Source organism: Eubalaena glacialis, chromosome 4, assembly GCF_028564815.1.
Source record: "Eubalaena glacialis isolate mEubGla1 chromosome 4, mEubGla1.1.hap2.+ XY, whole genome shotgun sequence".
Taxonomy (NCBI): domain Eukaryota; kingdom Metazoa; phylum Chordata; class Mammalia; order Artiodactyla; family Balaenidae; genus Eubalaena; species Eubalaena glacialis.
In genome coordinates this window covers 184,573,994-184,595,173 of record NC_083719.1, presented here as the reverse complement: position 1 = coordinate 184,595,173, position 21,180 = coordinate 184,573,994, and the positions used below count along the sequence as shown (strand labels likewise).

The following is a 21,180-nucleotide window of genomic DNA, read 5'->3' as shown; positions in this document are numbered from 1 at the left end:
ATTATATAGAAGAAGAAACTGAGGTTCAGAGAAGACAGCTGCCCATGTGCTCTTTTTAAATTTTTAAAAAATTTTTAATTAAAAATTTTTTTTTAGGGAACTCCGTGGAGGTCCAGTGGTTAGGACTCCACGCTTCCACTGCAGGGGGCATGGCTTCAATCCCTGGTCAGGGAACTATGATCCCGCATGCCGCATGGTGAAGGAAAGAAAGAAAGAAAGGAAAGAAAGAAAGAAAGGAAGGAAGGAAGGAAGGAAGAAAAGAAAGAAAAGAAAGAAAGAAAGAAAAGAAAGAAAGAAAGAAAGAAAGAAAGAAAGAAAGGAAGGGAGGGAGGGAGGGAGAGAGGGAGGGAGGGAGGGAGGAAGGAAGGGAGGAAGGAAGGAAGGAAGAAAGAGAGGGAGGGAGGGAGGGAGGGAGGAAGGAAGAAAGAAAGAAAGGAAGAAAGAAAGAAAGAAAGAAAGAAAGAAAGAGAGAAAGAAAGAGAGAGAGAGAAAGAAAGAGAGAGAGAGAGAGAGAAAGAAAGAGAGAGAGAGAGAAAGAGAGAGAGAGAGAGAGAGAGAGAGAGAGAAAGAGAGAAAGAAAGAAAGAAAGAAAGAAAAATAATAAATAAATTTTTTTTACCAAGTGCTCTTACTCTGTGCTAATGCCCAGCTAAGGGACCCTCACATCTCATTGCATTCCATCCTCACAACTTTCTGGAACTGTTAGGACTCCTGTTTGCGATGAGGAGATGGAGGTGCAGACAGAGGACGTGCCTTGGTCCCAGTCACTCAGCAAGTAGAAGGCCAGAGTGAGGATTTGAACTCACCTCTGTCTATTAACCAGGAGGCTACACTGCCTCCCAGGACTGGCTTGGGGTGGGGGTGGGGATGGGGAAGTTTAGGGACATACAGGCACAGGTGGGACTCAGAACTAGCCAGACTGGAGTTGGAATCTCATCTCTGTCAATTCCTGTCTGTGTGACCTTAGGGGTGTGTCTTGCCCTCTCTGAGCCTCTGGGTCTCCTCAGCTATAGCTACTTCCTCCTGGGATTATTCTGGGGATTAAATGACATAACTCATTGCCTTAGTCTACTTGGGCTGCCATAACATAACACCATAGATTGATTGATTTAAACAACTGAAATTTATTTTCTCACCATTCTGGAGACTGGAAGTCTAAGACCAAGGTGCCAGCAGGGTCAGTGTCTGGGTGTCTGGTGAGAGCTCTCTCCTTAGGTGGCAGAGAGCCGCCTCTTGCTGTGTCCTCACATAGCAGAGAGATAGTTCTGGCCTCTTCGTCTTCTTATAAGGACACTAATCCCACCATGAGGGCCCCACCCTCATGATCTCATCTAACCCTAACCCCCTCCCGAAGGCCCCACCTCCAAATACTAGCCCACAGAGGATCAGGGCTTCAGCACAAGTTTGTTGTAGGGAAGACACCATTTATTCCATAGCACTCATGCAAAACACTAAAAGTATTGCCCACATTCAGTAGCATGTCGGGAAATATTTGCTGGTGGTCTTAGGATGGCGATTGAGGTTTAAATCTTGGCTCTTCCTTTCATAGGCTGTGTGTTCCTGAGTCCATTTCTCAAATTCCCTGGGCCTCAGTTTCCTCAGCTGTAAAATGGGAGTGATCATCATGCCCACCTCAAGGGCTTGGAGCAGCACTGGGGATATGAAAGAGCTTAGTAGACCCTGGCCTCTTACAACGAAGAGGATATTTATTTTGTTGGGTGGGGGGTAGGTGGAGGGATCTAGGCACCAGGGAGTGAGGGTAGCGGTGCAGGTCCTGTGGGGTCTGCACTATACCCTCCCCTACTACATAGACGGGAAAGCAGAGGCCCAGAGAGGGACAGAGAGTTGTCCAGAGCCACACAGCCCACCAGCTGCAAAGCTGCAGCTAGCACTTGGCCCTTAGGTATCTCAGAGGAGGCAGTGGGGGCCTCTGAAGGGCAGGCCAGGTGGGCAGCCACGCCTCCCTGCTCCCCACAGTCCCCAGATGTCCCCAGGTGTCCCCAGAGACACGCCTGCTGGGGGTGGCCTCCTAATCACGCCACCTAATTACCACGCAGCCCCAGGGAAAGGCTGGGAACCCTTTTTTTTTTTTTTAATTTATGTATTTATGGCTGCGTTGGGTCTTCATTGCTGTGGGCTTTCTCTAGTTGCAGCGAGTGGGGGCTACTCTTCTCATTGGGTGGCTTCTCTTGCTGCGGAGCACAGGGTCTAGGCACGCAGGTTTCAGTAGTTGTGGCTCGCGGGCTCTAGTTGCTCCGCGGCATGTGGGATCTTCCCGGACCAGGGCTCGAACCCATGTCCCCTGCATTGGCAGATGGATTCTTAACCACTGCGCCACCAGGGAAGTCCCCTGGGAACACCTTTTAAAGGCCTTTAAACACCCCAACAGTGGCTCCCGGCCCTGCCAATGCCAGGCTCCCAAGGGTGCAGCCAGAAGCTCCGGGGAGAAGGAAAAGCACAAAAACAAAACACACTTATTGTCAAGCTCAGCCCTGGGGGGCAGTGACAAGGCCTAGAGGCCTGGGTTCCCAGCCCCTGCCAGGCTGGTGACCTCCAGATGGGCCACACTCTCTCTGAGCCTCTCTTGTCCCCATTTGCAAAATGGGTTACTAGTAAATAAATGCGTAAAGAAGACTTAGATGGGTTCCCAGCATGCAGGAAGTCTGTGCCATCCGCAGCATCATCACTATTGTTTGTTGCTGTGGCCAGGTTCAATCCGTGGTTGGGGGAACTAAGATCCCGCGCATGTGCAGGGCCAAAAAAAAAAAAAAGTTACGGGCAATAATAAGTCCTGGTAAAGATGTAGGGAGATCTGAACCCTCCTCCAGGGCTGTTGGGAATGGAAAATGGGGCAGCCACAGTGGAAATCAGTTTGGTGGTTTCTCTAAAAGTTAAACCGGGAGTTTCCATCTGACGCAGCAATTCCACTCCTCAGTACCTACCTAAGAGAAATGAACATACGTGTCCACATGAAAATCTGTACATGAATATTCACAGCAGCACCACTCACAATAGCCCAAAAGTAGAAACACCCCAAAGGTTCATAAACAGATGAATAGATGAACAAAAGGTGGTCCCTCCACAGATGGGAACATCACTCAGCCATGAAAAGGAGAGAAGAACTGACACTCACTACAATGTTGATGGACCCTGAGAACACGATGCTCAGTGAGAGAAGCCAGACACAGAAGGACACCCAGTGTGTGATTCCATTGATGGGAAACGTCCAGAATAGGCAAATCCACAGAGACAGAGTGGATTCCTGGTTGTCAGGGGCTGGGGGAGGGGGCTGAGGTGATTGCTCATGGGGACGGGGCTTCTTTAAGGGATGTTGAATGAAATAAGCCAGACACGGAAGAACAAATACTGTCTGATCCCACTCATAGGAGGTCCTAGAGGAGTCAAAACCATAGAGACAGAAAATAGTTGGTGGGGGCCAGGGGCTGGGGGAGGGGATGGGGAGTGTTTAATGGGGACAGAGTTTCAGTTTGTGAAGATGAGAAAGTTCTGGAGATGGATGGTGGGGATGGCTGCATGACAATGTGAATGTACTTAATGCCACTGAACTGTGCACTTAAAAACAGGTAAGATGGTTAATTTTGTTTATCCATTCCTCTGTTGATGGAGATTTGTTTCCACTCTTGGCTATTGTGAATAATGGTGCTATGGACATTGGTGTACAAATATCTGTTTGAATCCTTGCTTTTTATTTTTATTTTATTTTATTTTTGGCTGCATTGAGTCTTTGCTGCTGCGCGCGGGCTTTCTCTAGTTGCGGCGAGCGGGGGCTACTCTTCGTTGCAGTGCACCAGCTTCTCATTGCGGTGGCTTCTCTTGTTGTGGAGCATGGGCTCTAGGTGCGCGGGCTTCAGTAGTTGTGGCACGCAGGCTCAGTAGTTGTGGCGCACGGGGCTTAGTTGCTCCGCGGCATGTGGGATCTTCCCGGACCAGGGGTCGAACCCGTGTCCCCTGCACTGGCAGGCGGATTCTTAACCACTGCGCCACCAGGGAAGTCCCCGAATCCTTGCTTTTTCAATTCTTTTGGGTATATACCTAGGAGTGGAATTGCTGGGTCACTGTCCTGCCATGGTCCCCATTTTTTATAGAGGGTTTCCACTTTATGGAGAAGGAAAATCAAGGCTTGGAGGTTGCACAGAAGTTGCACAGCAAAGGATCTGAACCCCAGTCTGCATCTTCCCCTCTGGTTCATCCCACTCCTCCCCCATTCACTTCCCTGGCAGTCCAGTGGTTAGGACTCGGCGCTTCCACTGCAGGGTGTGTGGGTTCAGTCCCTGGTAGGGGAACTAAAATCCCTCATTGACCTCATTACTGGGTTACGGAGGGTGGGGGACAAGGAGCAGCTGCCACAGGGCTGGGAAGAGGGAATCAAGTAAAGTTGGTGATGCAAGTGAAGGGCTGGATCCTGTTTTTATTTAAAATTTTGAAATTTTGTTCATCATGGAAATTTTTTCATTACTTTTGATTTGTTCAAATATTGCCTTATGCAAATCAAAACCACATTGAGATACAACTTCACACCCACTAGAATGGGTATTATATATATATATATTTTAAGGACAATTTCAATTATTGGCGAGGATGTGGAGAAATTGGAACCCTTGTGCACTGCGATTGGAAATGTAAAATGGTGCAGCTGCTGTGGAATATAGTTTGGTGATTCCTCGAAAATTAAACATAGGATTACCCTATGACCCAGCAATTCCATTTCTGGGTCTACACCCAAGGGAAGTAAAATAATACATTCACATAAAAACCTACATATGAATGGTCACAGCAGCATTATTCACAATGGTCAAAAAGTGGAAACAACCCAAGTGTCCATCAACAGACGAATGAATGAATACACAAGATGTGGTCCATCCTTACAATGGAACATTAGCCACAAAAAGGAATGAAGCACTGACATACAATACAATGTGCATGGGCCTTGAAAACATGATACTCAGTGAGAGAAGCCAGACACAAAAGGTCACATAGTATATGATTCATTTATATGAAATGCCTAGAACAGGCAAATCCACAGAGACAGAAAGTGTACTAGTCGTTTCCAGAGGTGGGGTGGGGGGATGCCAATGGGGATGGGGCTTCTTATGGGGGTGATGGAATGGTTTCCTTTCCTTATAAATTTTATTTATTTATTTATTGGCTGCACCGCACAGTTTGTGGGATTTTAGTTCCCCAACTAGGGATCGAACCCGGGCCCCCAGCAGTGGAATCTCGGAGTCCTAACCACTGGACCACCAGGGAATTCCCGATGGAATGTTTTGGAACTGGATAGACATGATGGTTGCACGCCATTGTGAATGTATTAAATGTCTCTTATAGTAAATTGTATGTGTATTTTACCACAATTCAAAAATCGATTGCACTAAAATGGTATTTATCTTGTTGACTGAGATTTTGGTCTTAAATTTTACGCCTGAAGAAAGTGCCTTACTAGAAAGTACACTCATCCTAGTCCCAGCCCTGTCAGAATTAAATAGGAAGGTCACAATACAGACTCACTGAGAAGGTGACATTTAAGTCAAGACTGGAAGGAGACAAAGGAATTAGCCAAACTGGGTTGTGGGGATGAGCTTTCCAGGCAGAGGGAACAGTCAGTGCAAAGGCCCTGGGGCAGGACCGGGCCTGGTGTGTTGGAGGAACAGCCAGGAGGCCCCTGTGTCTGAAGCAGAGTGAGCGAGGGGGAGAGAGGGAGGAGGGGAGGGCAGGGAGGGGACGGGACAGGTCTGGCAGGGCCTTGGGGAGGACTTGGGCTTTTACCCCGAGGGAGGTGGGACCCTGGCGGGCTGTGGGCAGAGGAGGGGCAGGACCTGAGTCAAGTATTTAAAGCCTGTCTGCTCTGCAAGGGGAAGGATTTTTGTCCTCCTTAATCACTGCTATAAACCTCCACTTAGAGCCATGCTTGGCACACAGTAGGTGCAATAAATGTTTACTGAGGGAATGAATGAATAACAGCTCCCTTTGGAGAGGGGGGCACTAGGGTACAGAGCAGTAAACTCATACTGCCCTGGGGTCACCTAGCCAGGTTACGGCAGCCAGGGGCTAAAACCCAGGCCCGGACAGCTGAGGCCCCAGCTCCACCAGGCCTATCACAGGGAGGTCCCCGTGCACGAGGCAGCCACCTGTTTCCTCCCCCGCCTCTGATTAATGGCCCTGCAGCCCCATCCATCATGCGCCAGCCAGCGCCTGGCTCTGCCCTGGAGGCGCGGGGCCCAGCGCTCATTTGTAAGCAGGCCGCGAGGCTGGTCTCAGGCTGTTGGATACATGAGACAGATCCCCGCCACAGCTTGGCCCCAGATGTGGCCCTAAGAACCCCAGGGAGAGGAAAGATCAGGATGTGGACCCAAGGAGGTGGTGATGGCTAGGAGCTGGGGGGTGTGGGATGGCAGCTTCCCAGACAGTAAGATCTTCAAAAGCCCCGGTTTCCCCCAAATTAATTATACGATGAAGACTATTCCCTCCTGGGCTGCAGCCTTCTGCCCTGCCTTTCCCTGACTTGCTGGCATTCTGCTCTTTCTACCCGCCAAAGCTCCTCCACACAGCGGGCCCGGCCCAGCCTGCACCTCTCCTGAGCCTTAGTTTGGGGATCCCCCCTGGTCTCCTGACCTCCCGCCTCATCTGCATCCATTCCCACTACCAGTAAGCATTTTCTACCACTCGCCCTGGTGGTCTCTCTCTGTTGCTCTAAGCCAGGGCTTCTCAGCTGGGGGTAATTCTGCCCTGAGGGACACTTGGGACTGGGGGTACTCCTGGGACCTAGTGAGTGGGGGCCAGGGATGCCGCTCAATACCCCACAGTGCCCAGGACGCCACCCCCCACCAGAGAATGATTCGGGCCAGAATGTTGAGAGTACAGACTGACAAACCCTGCTCTAAACTCTTCCATGGCTCCCTAGTGCCCTCCAGGTACAAGCCCAACTCCTCAGTGCAGAATGCAGGGTCCTGCATCATCTGGGGTCCTGGCCCTCTCCAGCCAGTGTTCCCACCATGACTTGCCTTCACGCCCGACCTGGAGGGGCAGGACTGCATAGCGATCAAGGGCCCAAGGACCTGGGTTGACATCGTGGTGCTGCCACCGACCAGCTATGTGATTTTGGCCAAGTCTCTTAACCTCTCGGTGCCTTAATTTCCCCATATTTCAAATGGGCATAATGGTAGTACCCAGGGTTAAAATGCTAAAGCAGAGACTGGTTCATGGTAAAAACTCAAACAGGTAGGAGGGTGTGGAGAAAATGGAACCCTCTTACACTGTTGGTGGGAATGTAAACTGGTATGAACAGTATGAAGGTTCCTTAAAAAACTAAAAATAGAGCTACCATATGACCCAGCAATCCCACTCCTAGGCATATACCCGGAGAAAACCATAATTCGAAAAGATGCATGCACTCCAATGTTCATAGCAGCACTATTTACAATAGCCAGGACATGGAAGCAACCTAAATGTCCATCAACAGAGGAATGAATAAAGAAGATGTGGTACATATATACAATGGAATACTACTCAGCCATAAAAAAAGAACAAAATAATGCCATTTGCAGCAACATGGATGGACCTAGAGATTGTTACACTGAGTGAGGTAAATCAGACAGAAAAAGACAAATATCGTATGATATCGCTTACATGTGGAATCTAAAAAAAGGGTACAAATGAACTTATTTACAAAACAGAAGTAGAGTCACAGATGTAAAAAACAAACTTGTGGTTACCAGGGGGTAAGGGGGGGGGGGAGGGATAAATTGGGAGATTGGGATTGACATATACACACTACTATATACAAAATGGATAACTAATAAGGACCTACTATATAGCACAGTGAACTCTACTCTATACTCTGTAATGGCCTATATGGGAAAAGAATCTTAAAAAAGAGTGGATATATGTATATGTATAACTGATTCACTTTGCTGTACACCTGAAACACAACAGTGTAATCCAATAAAAATTTTAAAATAAATAAATAAATAAATAAAAACTTAAACAGGGACTTCCCTGGTGGCGCAGTGGTTAAGAATATGCCCGCCAATGCAGGGGACACGGGTTCGAGCCCTGGTCCAGGACGATCACACATGCCGCAGAGCAGCTAAGCCCGTGCGCCACAACTACTGAAGTGCACGCGCCTATAGAGCTCACGCTCCGCAACAAGAGAAGCCACCACAGTGAGAAGCCCGCGCACCGCAACAAAGAGTAGCCCCCGCTCGCCACAACTAGAGAAAGCTGGCGCGCAGCAACAAAGACCCAACGCAACCAAAAATAAATTAATTAATTAATTAAACAGGTGGGTCGGTTTATTCATAGTCTGGGTGACACTTCCAGGCTTCTCTACTACATGGTGAAAGGCCTGCCCTGACCCCATTGTACTGGAGATGTCTGTGTCCATCTCTGCCCACCCAAGTCTAGGGTCTGCTAAAATGGTCACCAAGAGCCCTAATACTTGGAGCTGCCTGCCTAGATGCAGATGGCCTCCTAGGAGAAACGGTGTCTGGTCCCTGTGTGGGAGTGGGGAGATTTGGGAGCAGGGCTGGTTTCTTGGGCCTGTGACTCGTGCAGTCCTACAGGACCCTGCACTTGAAGGAAGGGCCCTGCTCTTAGTTTAATGCTCTGTTGTCACCATCCTGAAATTCGTGATCCTTTTTGAACTTGAGGTCCTGCGTTTTCATTTGGCCCTGGGCCCTGAAAATTCTGTAGCCCGTTCCACTCAGGGACCCCAATACGATTTGTGAGGTCTGCATATTCCGGAACCATTCGGAATAGTAAACTTTCTATAACTTTTTTTTTTTTTTGGCCACACCACACAGCCTGTGGGATCTTAGTTCCCCGACCAGGGATCCAACCCATGCCCCCAGCAGTGGAAGCAATGAGTCCTAACCACTGGACCACCAGGGAATTCCCCAGGAATAGTAAACTTTCTAAAAGTTTGTGCTTTTTCTCTTAGGGCATCGGGACTAGGGAGACCCTGCATCCTCCTAACTCGTCTCTGGCCCCACTGGATGCTGTTTTGTTTATTTGTTTATTTGTTTGTTTATTTATTTAGGCCATGCCCTGTGGCATGTGGGACCTTAGTTCCCTGACCAGGGATTGAACCCTGCCCCCTACAATGGAAGCCTGGCATCTTAACCACTGGACCGCCAGGGAAGTCCAAGATGCTGTCTTAGTTAATGTGTTATCTTGCTCGTGATGAATTTTTGGCATTAATTTTTATTTTAAAAAATATCGGGGCTTCCCTGGTGGCACAGTGGTTGAGAATCTGCCTGCCAATGCAGGGGACACAGGTTCGAGCCCTGGTCTGGGAAGATCCCACATGCCGCGGAGCAACTAGGCCCGTGAGCCACAACTACTGAGCCTGCGCGTCTGGAGCCTGTGCTCCGCAACAAGAGAGGCCGCGATAGTGAGAGGCCCGTGCACCGCGATGAAGAGTAGCCCCGCGCTTGCCGCAACTAGAGAAGGCCCCTCGCACAGAAACGAAGACCCAACACAGCCAAAAATAAATAAATAAATAAATAAATAAATAAATAAAATTAAGGAATTCCTTTAAAAAAAAAAAAAAAAAATATATCGTGTTCCGGGCTTTCACTACCATGGCCTGGGTTCAGTCCCTGGTCAGGGAACTGAGATCATGCAAGCCGCACTGGATGGCCACAGGAAAAAAAAAAAAAAATACGGTGTTAAAGTACTGTTTTATCTTGAAGGGCTTTTTGGGTGGAAGGGTCTTCAATTTTGCTTATTCATGTCAACCTAGTCCTAACCCTTCCTCTGCCCAGGAAAGGTGACCAGAGTCCTAACTCCAGATGGGAAAACCCAAGGCCCATCCAGGAGGCAAGGTGCATAGTTGATGGTGATAGTGATAATTAAGAGCTTGTCTATTTAGCACTTGCTGGGGGTTCACGTGTATTATTTCAACAGCTTCTTCGAGGCCTGAGTCAGTCCCGTCCCTCCTCTGCCCACAGCCCTCCAGGGCTCTGGCCTCACTGAGTAAAAGACCAAGTCCTTCCCACAGACCCTGAGGCCCTGCACCATCTGTCCGGTCCCATCACCAGCTACTGAATTTGCAGGGCCCTTGTTCAAAAATTGCAAAACAAAACTGTGAGGCCCCTTGTTCAAAAATTGCAAAACAAAACTGTGAGGCCCCTTGTTCAAAAATTATTAGGAATTTCCAGACCAAAACGGCAGATCATTAACCCAAGCGCAGGCCCTTCTGGGAGCAGCGCCCCTGCGTGAATGCAGGAAGCTGCTGCCTCCCTGCCCCATCTCCTCCCAAGCACCCCACCCCGTGCCAGCCACAGTGCTGCCTCAGGGCCTTTGCACTGGCGTTTCTGCCTACTTGAATAAGCCACCACCCCCACAGACTACTGGCTCGCTCTCTCACCTTCTCTCACCTTCGGGCCCTCTTAGAGGCCAAGCAGGCCCCCTCTGACCTCGCTCTGTGAAAAATCGCACCTTCCCAGCCCTCCCTCCTGCTTTGTTTTCTCCATAGCTGTTACCACCTTCCGACCTGCCAGGGATTTGGTTCATGTGTTTGCCGTCTCATGTCATCTCCACCAGGGTCGGGACTTTGTACCCCTTCCCCCCGCCCCGTCCTGGAGCGGGGCCTGGAACACAGTAGGCGCTCCATAAATGTGTGTTGAAGGCATGGCTCCCAGGAAGTCGGCAGTATCACCACCTCCTTTCTACATTAAGAGGAAACCGAGGCTTAGAGAACAGCCCGTGAGCCAAGGTTACAGAGCATGTCCCTGTCACACGTCCGGGTCGCGCCATGACTGCGCCGGCGGTTTCGATGGGGGCAGCCGGGCCCCCCGGCTCTGACACATGGGGAAACCGAGGCCCTGGCGGCTGCCGGGGCCACCCGGCCGGGAGGGGCCGCGGCGAGGCGGGGGCGCGCCGGGCCCAAGGTCACTGCGCCGGCCGGCCCGGGGGAGGCGGATGGGTGGGGATCCGCGGGCCTCCCCGGGCGCGCGCCCCCCCCCCCTCGGCGGCGCGCACGGGGCCCGGGAAGCAGCAGCGGCGGCGGCGGCGGCTGCAGCAGCAGGTGGAGCCGGAGCCTCCGCTCAGCCGAGGCCGTGGCCACTGCCGGCGTCGCCGCCATTAGACAATAGGAGCGGCGGCCGGGCGTGCGGGGAGGCGGGCGGCGGGGAGGGGCGGGGAGGGGCGCCGGGCGCGCAGGAAGCGGGGCCCGGGGCGCGCCGGGGCCGGGCGCGCGGGGAGGGGGCGCAGGAAGCGGGCGAGGCCGGGCGCGGGAGGCGGCGGCGGCGGCGGCCCCGGGAGCTGCCGATCGGCGCCGGGACAAAGGCGCGGCCGCCCGGCGCCCCGAGCAGCCCGAGCCGGGGCGCACAGCCGGGGCGCAGCCCGCGCCCCCCGCCGCGACTGACATGATGTTTCCACAAAGCAGGCATTCGGTAAGCGGGGCCCGCCGGCCCGGCGCCCCCCCCAATCCGGGCCCGGCACCCCCAGTTCCCGGCCGGGCCATCCCCCCAGCTCCGGGCCCTGCGTCCGCCCAGGTCCTGGCCCGGTCCCCCCAGTCCCAGCCGGACCCTTCCCTCCCCCAGGTTCGGGCCCTGCGCACCCCTCAAGGACCAAGCCCTGCGCCCCCCGCTCCAGATCCCAGCCGGACCTCCCCCACCCCCAGCTCCCAGCTCGGCGTCTCCCCCCCACCTCCTAGGCCCAGTCCCCTCCAGCTCTGGGCCCAGCGCTACTCCCCACCCCCAGCTCCGGGGCTCCCTCCCATCCCCCGTAGCTCCCGGTCCCCCTCCCAGCTTCCGGGCCCAGAGCACCCCCCTAGCTCCCAAGCCAGGTCCCCTCCAGATCCCAGATCAGATCCCCCCAGCCCCGGTCCCAGCCCCTGGGCCCTGTGCCCCCCCCCATCAAGCCAGCCTGGGCCTCGGAGGCCTTCTCGGGCCTGGGGCGCCCCGGGAGCCCCACCAGGCACCTCTAACGCCGGGGCTGCTTTCGGGGCCTGGGAGTGGGGGGAGACCGGAGGCGCACCCCTCCCGGAAGAACGCGGCCCGGAGGAAGGGTGTTAGGAATCTGGGGTGGGCCCCCTCTGGGGTGGCCCCCCCGGAAGATTTCGGGTGCTTAGAGAGGCCCCTCCCCCAAGGGGAGTTTGCAAGGAAGCCTCATCCCCCCCTCCCACGCCGCCAGCTTGGGGAGGGGGACCCTCTAGGACGCGTTCTCCCCCCTCCCAGAGGCAGTTGGGGCGCTCAGACGTGCACCCCCTCCCGGCGCTTTGGAGGCGCGGTAGAGGGCGCACCCTGCCCCCCACCAAGGGCGGGCCTTCAAACGCACCTCCACAGCCTGGTGGGGGGGCGGGGGACGAGAGCCTCCGGGCGCGCCCACCCCCCTCGGCTTCGGGCGGAGAGGCGGGGGCAGGAAGTGCGGGCGGGGGCCGCTCCGGGGGCTGTAAACACGGGCCCGGGAAGTGGGGCGGCGGGGCGGGGGGACGCTGCAGCTGCGCCGGCCGCTGCCTCGGGGCAGCCGGGGAGAGAGGTGGGTGGCGGCCCCACCGGATCCTGACCCGGGCCGCCCCTTCCCCACAGGGCTCGTCGCACCTCCCCCAGCAACTGAAATTCACCACTTCGGACTCCTGCGACCGCATCAAAGATGAGTTTCAGCTGCTGCAGGCTCAGTACCACAGGTGAGCTGAGGCTGGTGGTGCCTGCCCCGGGAGAAGCTGGAGCCCCCTGCTCAGATGGCAAGACTGAAGCCTGCAGCGGAGGTTGTGGCCCCTGCTATATATCTAGGCTCCGGAAAAATAGAGGCGTTGAATGTCTTAGGTGGCAGGCACTGTCTTTAGCACTTTGCCGATATGAAATTCATTTAGTCTTTAAGACAGTCCCATTTTGTAGATGAGAAAACTGAGGCACAAAAATTTCAATAATTTGCCCAAAGCCTTAGCTGTCTGGTGTCAGAGCCCCTCTCCCCACCCCCACGCCAATCTGCATTGGATAAAAGACCTCCCAACAGCTGGAGTTGGGGATGGGCCCTCCACCTCCCCAGCCCCCCACCAAAATCTGTAGCATGTTATCTCTCTCTGCCTAGTTTTGGAGAAAGGTTTCCTGCCAGCCAGCAGAAAGGCGATTCTCTTTCCAGAACTGAATCTAACATTTCTAAAGGGCTTGCCAATGTGCCAGATCTAAAGAGAAAGGAACTATTATTGTCTTCATTTTACACTTAGAGAAACTTAAGCCCAGAGAGGATAGGAATTTCCTGGGTTGCACAGCAAGGAAGTGGCAGAACTGAGATTTGTACCCAATCTCTGGGTTGAAGAATGCAGATTCTCAAGGTTTTGCTACGGAGTGGGGCTTTGCCTAGGAATCAAAAGGGGGTCCATGGCCACGAATACCAGTGGGGTCTTGGGCCCTCTCTGGACTTTAGTTTACCCACACAAAAGTATTCTTTGAAGGATGCCGAGTTTTCTCCAAGAAGAAATTGGGAACAGTGATATATTTGTTCTTTGGGGGTACTTCCCATTCTCCCCATTTGCTGAAGATTGAACATACATCCTTTTGTTTAATCTTTCCTGCTGTTCTATCATTGTGCCCATTTCAAAGATGAGGAAACTGAGGCACAGATGGTTGAAGGGCAGGCCTAGGAACTTTGTTCTGGTCCTGTGATGTGGAGGGTTTAGGGGCTTTGCCTGGCAGGCCTGGCCTTTCTGAGCCTCTCTAGGGGTGTCCCCCCACCACCACCCCCCTGCCTGGCTCATGCCCACGTCACAGTGAGCACTGGGGCTGATCCAATTCCAGAGACCGAGGGTCAGAGTGCTGCCACAGCGCTGTGTGACCTCGGGTAGCCCACACCCCCTCTCTGAGCTTTGGAGTCTCCATCCGCTGGGCCTGGGCTTCCTGCTTTACACTGAGGGGTCCTACCATGTTGGGGGCTCACACAGTATCCACCAGTCCTTCAGGAAGGGCCAGAAATGCAGAGTTTGGAATGAAATTGCCTGATTTTGTTTTTAACGGTGGCAACAAATGCACATTTTCAAAGAAAATTGGAGAAACCAACTGTGGCTGTCCTCCCAACCGGGGTATACAAGTCGTGGTCAGTCTGGCGGGGTGAAACTCCAGTCTCCTGGGGTGACTACAAGAGCAACTAAGTCTTTATTGGGTACTTACTGAATACCAGCATTAAGAGTGTTTCTGGTCTTAATTCATTTCATCCTCACCACCTCACCCTCGGAGGTTGGAACTCAACAGACTTGGAGACCAAGACCCAGAGAGGTAGAGGGGTTTGCCCAGAGTCACACAGCATCAAAATAGCAGGGTTGAACTTTGGACCCAGTCTATTTGGCTTGAGTTTGTGCTCTCAGCTCTCTACCTGTCACCCTGACACCCTCGTGAGGGGCCTTTGAGAAATACCCAAAGCTCATCCTTGCTGGGGGAGCTTGAGAGAGGCGGGGGCGGTCACCATCTCTATTACCCAATGGTGGAAAATTATGCCCCCCCGCTAGGGAAATCAGGACCCACAAGAGGGGCTTGGGCGCCTTTGAAGATTCCTTGGTAAATCCAATCCAGAGCCCTACCAGCCAACTCGGCTCTCGCAGCCTCTCCGCGGTGTCTGTCTGTTCCTCCTTTGCTGGAGAGTTTTCCCCAGTGCTTGAGAGTATGGCCTCTGAAGCCAGCTTCCTGGCTGTGTGACCTTGAGCCCGTTCACTCAACCTCTCTGGGCGTCCATTGCATCATCTGTAAAAACAGAGTGATGCTAACAGCCCTGACCTCTTTGGGTTTCAGGAGAGGTAAAAGTTTCTTTGAATCCTTGTCTGACCTATAGTCAGGGCACTTGCTCTGACTTTTGTTATTTTTATTATTATTTTCATTGCTTTCTCCGCCCGCAGATCTGCAAGGTTGGTTTCATAATCCCCATTTTCTAGCTAGGGCACCTGAGGCTCCCCCTGCCCCATCTTCTGCCTGTCCCCCACCAAAGTTAGGGGCTCCCCTGCACAATGGGGGGGACCTCAGCCCAGCCCCTGCCCCTCCCCATGTTCTTCTTCAGTCTGAAACTCGAATGTGACAAGCTGGCCAGCGAGAAGTCGGAGATGCAGCGTCATTACGTGATGGTGAGCCAGCCCTGGGGTCCAGTGGGCAGGGATGGGGGACCCCAGATCCCCCTCCAGCACCAGCAGCTGCTGCCCGAACCCTGGCTGCCACCTCTGGGGTGTATGAGGAGTCAGGGTCAGCTCTCCATTCAGCCTGCCCCTGGGCCGGGCTGAGTCCGTCTTGCTGGCCTGGCTGCCGGCCCAGGCAGTGGCCGAGGTGCCAAACCACCGGGTTGCAGTCTGGGCCTGCCAGGTCCCCCGGCTGTCCTTGGCAGGAAAGGAGCCAATGGCTGGGAAAGCCAGGATCTGACTGGGGGAGCAGCCAGATCCCTCCCCGCCCCCATGGTCCAGGCATCCCAGGCTTAACCCCTCCTAGCCCGAGCCTGGGAGGAGGACTCTTTGACGTGGGAGGGAAGGGGTGGCACTGTGTTCTTGGGCCTGACATTTGAGACCCTGCCCGTGCACACTGCCAGAATCACTTGCTCGGTTTCCTACCCACCAGGTGGCGATTTCTGCATCAACCCCACCCCACCCCCGCGCCCCACCGCACCTCGGTCCAGCCCAGAGCCCACTTCTCCCAGGCTGTGGGGGAAGCAGAGCCAGACACTGAACCTCTGGCCTCAGAGGGAGGGATGGGGCTGGGGCAGAGAGAGGGACCCGGGACTGGGGGACTCCAGAAGGGGGTGCTCCCAGTTTGAGAAAGGCTGCATGGAGGATGGGGCATTGCAGCTGGGGTCTTGAAGAATGAGTAGGAGCTTGCTGGGCAGAGAGGGGGAGACCACAAAAAGGCCTGGGAACAAACTTGGCTTCCCCCCCACCCTCCCTGGGGTGACAGAGGGGCGCCATGGGACGGTTTAGAGCAAGGGAAGGGGCAGGGTCAGATCTGGGGCGTGAGGGGGGGCGCTGCTGGCCCCAGAGCCAGACCCAGCAGGATTTGTTTATCCTCGATTATTTATACCCAGGAAGGCAAACTTCCCTGGAGTCCGGGGCCACCCGCAGACAAGACACATAAAGATAAAAGATTAGGAGCCTTGGAATGTGTGTGTGTGTGTGTGTGTGTGTGTGTGTGTGTGTGTGTGTGTGTTAGAGGTTGGGGTGTGATCATTATTCCAGAAACCAGGGCACCCACACTGCTGCTGGGGCCCTGAAGCTTCCCCAGCAGCCCCACCAGGCACCTGGGCCCCAGCGCCTGGTGTGGGTGTCTCCCCACTTCCATCTCCATCTCTTTCGCCTGCCCTCCCCTCCCCGTCTCTCCATTTCTCCCCTTCTCCCCCTCTTTGTCTCTCTGTCTCTGTCACTCCCCCCATCTCTTTGTCTCTGGAGCCCCCCGTCCTTCACCCGCCCCCATTTCTCTGTCTTCTCCCCCCCCCCATGCAGTACTACGAGATGTCCTACGGCTTGAACATCGAGATGCACAAGCAGGTACGCCCCTTTCCCCCCTCCTCCGCCCCACGCTTACTTCGCTTACTTCGGCACTCCCCCAGGCAGGTAGGAGCTTGCCCACCCCTTGGCTGAGCACCAAGTCTGCCCTGGTATCCTGTTACCTCCGAACCCTCCCCCCTTCTTTCTTAGGCCTCCCTGACAGGTTTCTCTCCCTGAGGGGGAGGGGCAGAGACTTTCCGGGGGACCTGCCACCCCCACCCCACTGTCTCCCCTTTGCAAACAGCAGGGGAGGGGTGATGTGCCAACCCGCCCTGGAACCCCCAGATTGCCCCTTGCCCTCCAGCCTTGCTCTTGCCATCTGTGCCCTGATGAGGCTACTCTCGGGTATGTTGTAGAACACTGATGCCAGCTGCCCCCACCCTTTTTCCCCTCTCTCCCACGGAGCACTCACTACCTATCAGGCACTGGGCATCATCTTCCCAGGGCCGCCCGGGACCCCAAGCGGCTGGGCGTGGCTTTGTCCAGTGCTCTTAGCCTACAGGGCAGAGAGCCAGCCTCAGATTCCATCTTTGCCGCTGATTGGGTGCCCGTGGGCCCGATGAGTTGACCTGACCCTGGGCCGAGCTGGCCTCTTCTTAGATTAGACAAAACCCTGAGGCCTCCTGGGGCTGGTCTGCGCCTGCCCCAGCTGCTGCCCAGGGCTGAAGCGTCTGTGTGTTTCAGGCTGAAATCGTCAAGAGGCTGAATGGGATCTGTGCCCAGGTCCTGCCCTACCTTTCCCAAGAGGTGAGTGGAGCCCCCAGGCCTCCCGGGTCTGCGGGGAGGAGGCGGTAGACGGACTGTGAACTTTCCCCAGGCCCTCCCTACTGCAGCCATCTGGGGCAGCAGCGCGCTGGGTGCCCCAGGGCACACGCCTTCCCTCTCTGGACCTCCCAGCCACCAGCCAGTCTGTGCAGAAGAATCCCCAGGTTGGAGAAACCCCAGGGGTGCAGGGCAGTGGAGCAAGGGGCCTCACCCTGCTGTGGAATTCCCAGCCTCAGTGAGTCATTGCACTGTAAAAATGTCAGCTACGCCGAAGACTACACCAAGAATTCTGTTTCCCTGTTTTGCTTCCGTCTTTCACCCCCTGAGGTTCATCTGCGGGGCCCTGCTGGCCGCTGTGTGGACAGGGGGGCTCTCAGCACACATAGGCAGACATACAAACAGCCACAGATACGCACAGATGCGACACATAAACATACGGCACACAGACACACAGAGATGCACACGGACACACGGAGGAACCAGGTACCCAACTCTTCCTCTTTTGTTTCCTGGGGTTCTAAGACTCTTGGTGTGAGGCCCACTCTGTACACACACAAACACACACACGTCTGGGTCATGTAAGGCCCATCTGCTCTCTGCCAGATTTACATCATTTTCTCTTTAACCCCCGCCCATATCTTGGGGTCCCTCAGGTGATGCCCAGGAACAATTCCAGGAGGACACCATGGAAGCCCCAAAGAAGGGGATTCTTAGGACCCTGAAGACCTAGCCTTGTGGTTTCCGTTCACAACAGGGGCTCCCTGGTAGCCAAGGCAAAGAAGGAGCTTGGCAGATTCTAGCATCTGATGGCCGAGAGACAAACGTTCAGGGAGGGCTGGGGTACAGGGTGGGGGATTGCCCTGAACCCAGACTCATGCCCCAGCCCTGCCAGCATTCACTGGGCCTGCCCAGGCTGTGGAGGAAGAGGAGCTTGGGTTAGCAGATCTCAGATCTCTTGGACCAGCAGTCCTGGTCTGAGCTCTTAGGACCAGGACTTCCCTGTACCGTTGGCCAGGTTGTGCACTGCACTTCTGCTTCTTTGCACATGGCATTGGTCGTGGTTCAGGCTTTCTCAGACTCACCCAAAAGCTTTTTCCTAAGATTTTGGTACCAAGCCCTTTGGGTCTTCTCTGCATCTCTGTGTATCCCATTTTCCAGATGAAGAGACTGAGGCTGGATGAAAGGAATCAGCTGGAGAGAGGGGGGTTTCGGGAGGGGTGGGAAGCTGTGGAGAGGGAGGGCTCTAATAGCCCAGATGGGAGCGGGGCTTCTTCTGGGCTCTGAGCCACGAGCCCTAACAAGATCAGGGCGAATCAGTTGATTTCTCTTCACCCTGTCCCCATCCAGCACCAGCAGCAAGTCTTGGGAGCCATCGAGAGGGCTAAGCAGGTCACTGCTCCTGAGCTGAACTCCATCATCCGAGTATGTTTGGGGTCTTCGGGGGCAGCAGCGGGTGGGAAAAGGTGGGCCCAAGGGGGCTAACGCTCCCCTTCCTCTGCCCTGCAGCAGCAGCTCCAAGCCCACCAGCTGTCCCAGCTGCAGGCTCTGGCCCTGCCTCTGACCCCACTGCCTGTGGGGCTGCAGCCCCCTTCTCTGCCGGCGGTCAGTGCAGGCACCGGCCTCCTGTCGCTGTCGGCGCTGGGCTCCCAGGCCCACCTCTCCAAGGAAGACAAGAACGGGCATGACGGTGACACCCACCAGGAGGATGATGGCGAGAAGTCGGATTAGTGGGCGGCTGGGATGGGGGTGGGGAGACAGACACGGAGAGAGAGGAAGATTCAGCGTAAGACACAGTGTAGCTCGGTATTGGCTCAACTCTGGTAGTATTTATGGTAGCCGCCTGCTGGGGCCCTCGCCCTGCTTGTGTGCCACCCCCTGACTTGGCTCCTACCCCCGACTCCCAGCCTCCCTCCTCCTCCCCTGCAGCCCGAATGGGTCAATACCCGCTCATACCACAGATGAGGCAAGCTGAGGCCTGGAGGCACAAGTGGGAGGCCAGGTCAGAAGGGAGCAAGACCTCAAGAGGTCCAACACCCCCTGCACTTCCCCAATTCGCACACCTGTAACTGACAGTCTGCCCGCTGGCCCCCCCCACCCCACCCTCCCCGGGGCACACCCTGGCCTCACACCCTGGCACTGCATGCAAACACAATGCTAGCTGCCCCTCCCTGCCCTGGGCGCCCCGCGTCTCCCCCTCCCACTCACTCACCCTCTGCTAGTTCCCACCGCCCACGCCCACCTAGTCCTGTCCCCTCACCCATGAAAGAAAGAGGGGCCACGGACAGCAAGCTTCGCCCGGGGAACAGGGTGGGGTGGGTGACCCAGAATTCCCTGTCTCCCCTTCCCAAATAAAGATGAGGGTACTCAAGTTGTCTTGGTTTTTATTTTTTATTTTTCCTTTTTCCAGTATACTAGCTTGTCTTTTAAGAAAAGGGATATTAAAAAAAAGAAAAAGACAGAAAAATGTTAAAAAAAAAAAAAAAGCAACACCCACACCTGTGTCTGTATATAGCCTTTTAGACTGTCAGCCTTTGTTGTGTTCAGTCGTTTGATCTCTACGGAGAGAAGTGAAAATGCTGTATCGAGGGTGGGCTTAGCTGTGCCTTTCAAATAAAGATGTGAGAAGGTTGGTTGCCGTGTTCCTGCCTCTGTGTTGCGAGTTGCCTGCGGTGCCCCCCTTCCCGGGGGAGGAGAGGGCTTCCTTCAAGTCTGAGTCCCCCTCGTCTGTTACAGGACTGGATATTGAGAGTCCTAGCTGAGTCCGGCTTGTAAATGTAGTCTAGCTCCTGAACTTGGCGCCTAGCCCAGAGAGGGCCAGCTGCAGGCTCTAGGTCACACAGCACAGCCTAGGTGCTTGAGGTCTAGCCAGCTGTTTTGACAGGTAGGCAAAGGGACTCAGAAAAGCTAAGGGGTCACTGGCTTCTGAGTCCCAGGCCAGAGGGTTCCTAAATGACAGTCTTTACCCTTAGAGACAGCTGCTGAGACTGTGGACAGTCACACTGCACACACAAATGCTTTTTTCCAGATCAGAGAACACAGACCCCCAGCTGGACCTCAACTCTCCAAGGACTACTTGGAGCCCACCCTCGCCCCCCTGCATCCAAGCTGGACCACCCCAGGAGGGGGAGCCAGCAGGAAAGGTGATTCCCAGCACACTTGGCATTTCAGTCAAGAGAACTTCAGGGACTTCCCTGGCGGTCCAGTGGTTAAGACTCTGCGCTCCCAATGCAGGGGGTGTGGGTTCGATGCCTGGTCGGGGAACTAAGATCCCACATGCCCCGTGATGCGGCCAAAAAATTTAATAATAATAATAAAAACTAAGAGAACTTCAGGCTCCCCACCCAGGATATGGGCCTGGTGGCGGGGAGGGGGGTGGAGAGTGGGGACAGTCATCTGGACTTTGTAAGATCTTCACAAGGGCTTCATGCCACAGAAATCCCACCCTCAAGGAGCTGGGAGCACGAGGGATCCAAGGAATTCTCACCTGTCTGCCCAATCCAGTGGGTTCGCATGGGGGCCAAGGGCACAGGAAGGGAAGGAGGGAGAGACAGAGGGGTGATGATGGACAGCCAACCTCAGGGTAAATGTCTCCTGTCCCTAAGGAGAGAAAGAGGAGGCAGGGGACAGGGGGACCCTCCTGCTGGGCCCCTCCCCTTCCCCACTACAGCCAAATCACCTCCAAAAATGCCAGTGAGATGGGATCACTCCCTGCTTAATGTATATCGTTGTGCTGAAAACCAGAACTCATCTCTGCCCCTCGCTTGGGGAGTGTAAATTGTTACATCTGCCTCAGAAGGCTGCTTAGCACCCAGTGATACCCCTGGATTTGAATGCTGGATCCACCCGACACACGTGCCACAAGAATGTTTAGAGCAGCTGTAATTAGTCCTCATTGCCCCAAACTGGAAACCACCAGCTGTCCATCAAGGGGCAGAAGGGTAAGT

At 54.5% G+C, this 21,180-nt stretch overlaps 1 protein-coding gene across 1 annotated transcript; it reads left to right on the top strand.

Moving 5' to 3' along the window:
* The first annotated feature begins 11,276 nt into the window (after positions 1 to 11,276).
* TLE5 (TLE family member 5, transcriptional modulator) lies at positions 11,277 to 19,866 on the top strand. Its single transcript, XM_061190811.1, has 7 exons — positions 11,277 to 11,414; positions 12,552 to 12,649; positions 15,007 to 15,070; positions 16,427 to 16,471; positions 17,156 to 17,218; positions 18,584 to 18,658; positions 18,743 to 19,866. The coding sequence occupies exons 1-7, from the start codon at positions 11,388 to 11,390 to the stop codon at positions 18,962 to 18,964; spliced, it is 594 nt and encodes a 197-aa protein (XP_061046794.1). The 5' UTR covers positions 11,277 to 11,387; the 3' UTR covers positions 18,965 to 19,866.
* Positions 19,867 to 21,180: the final 1,314 nt, after the last annotated feature.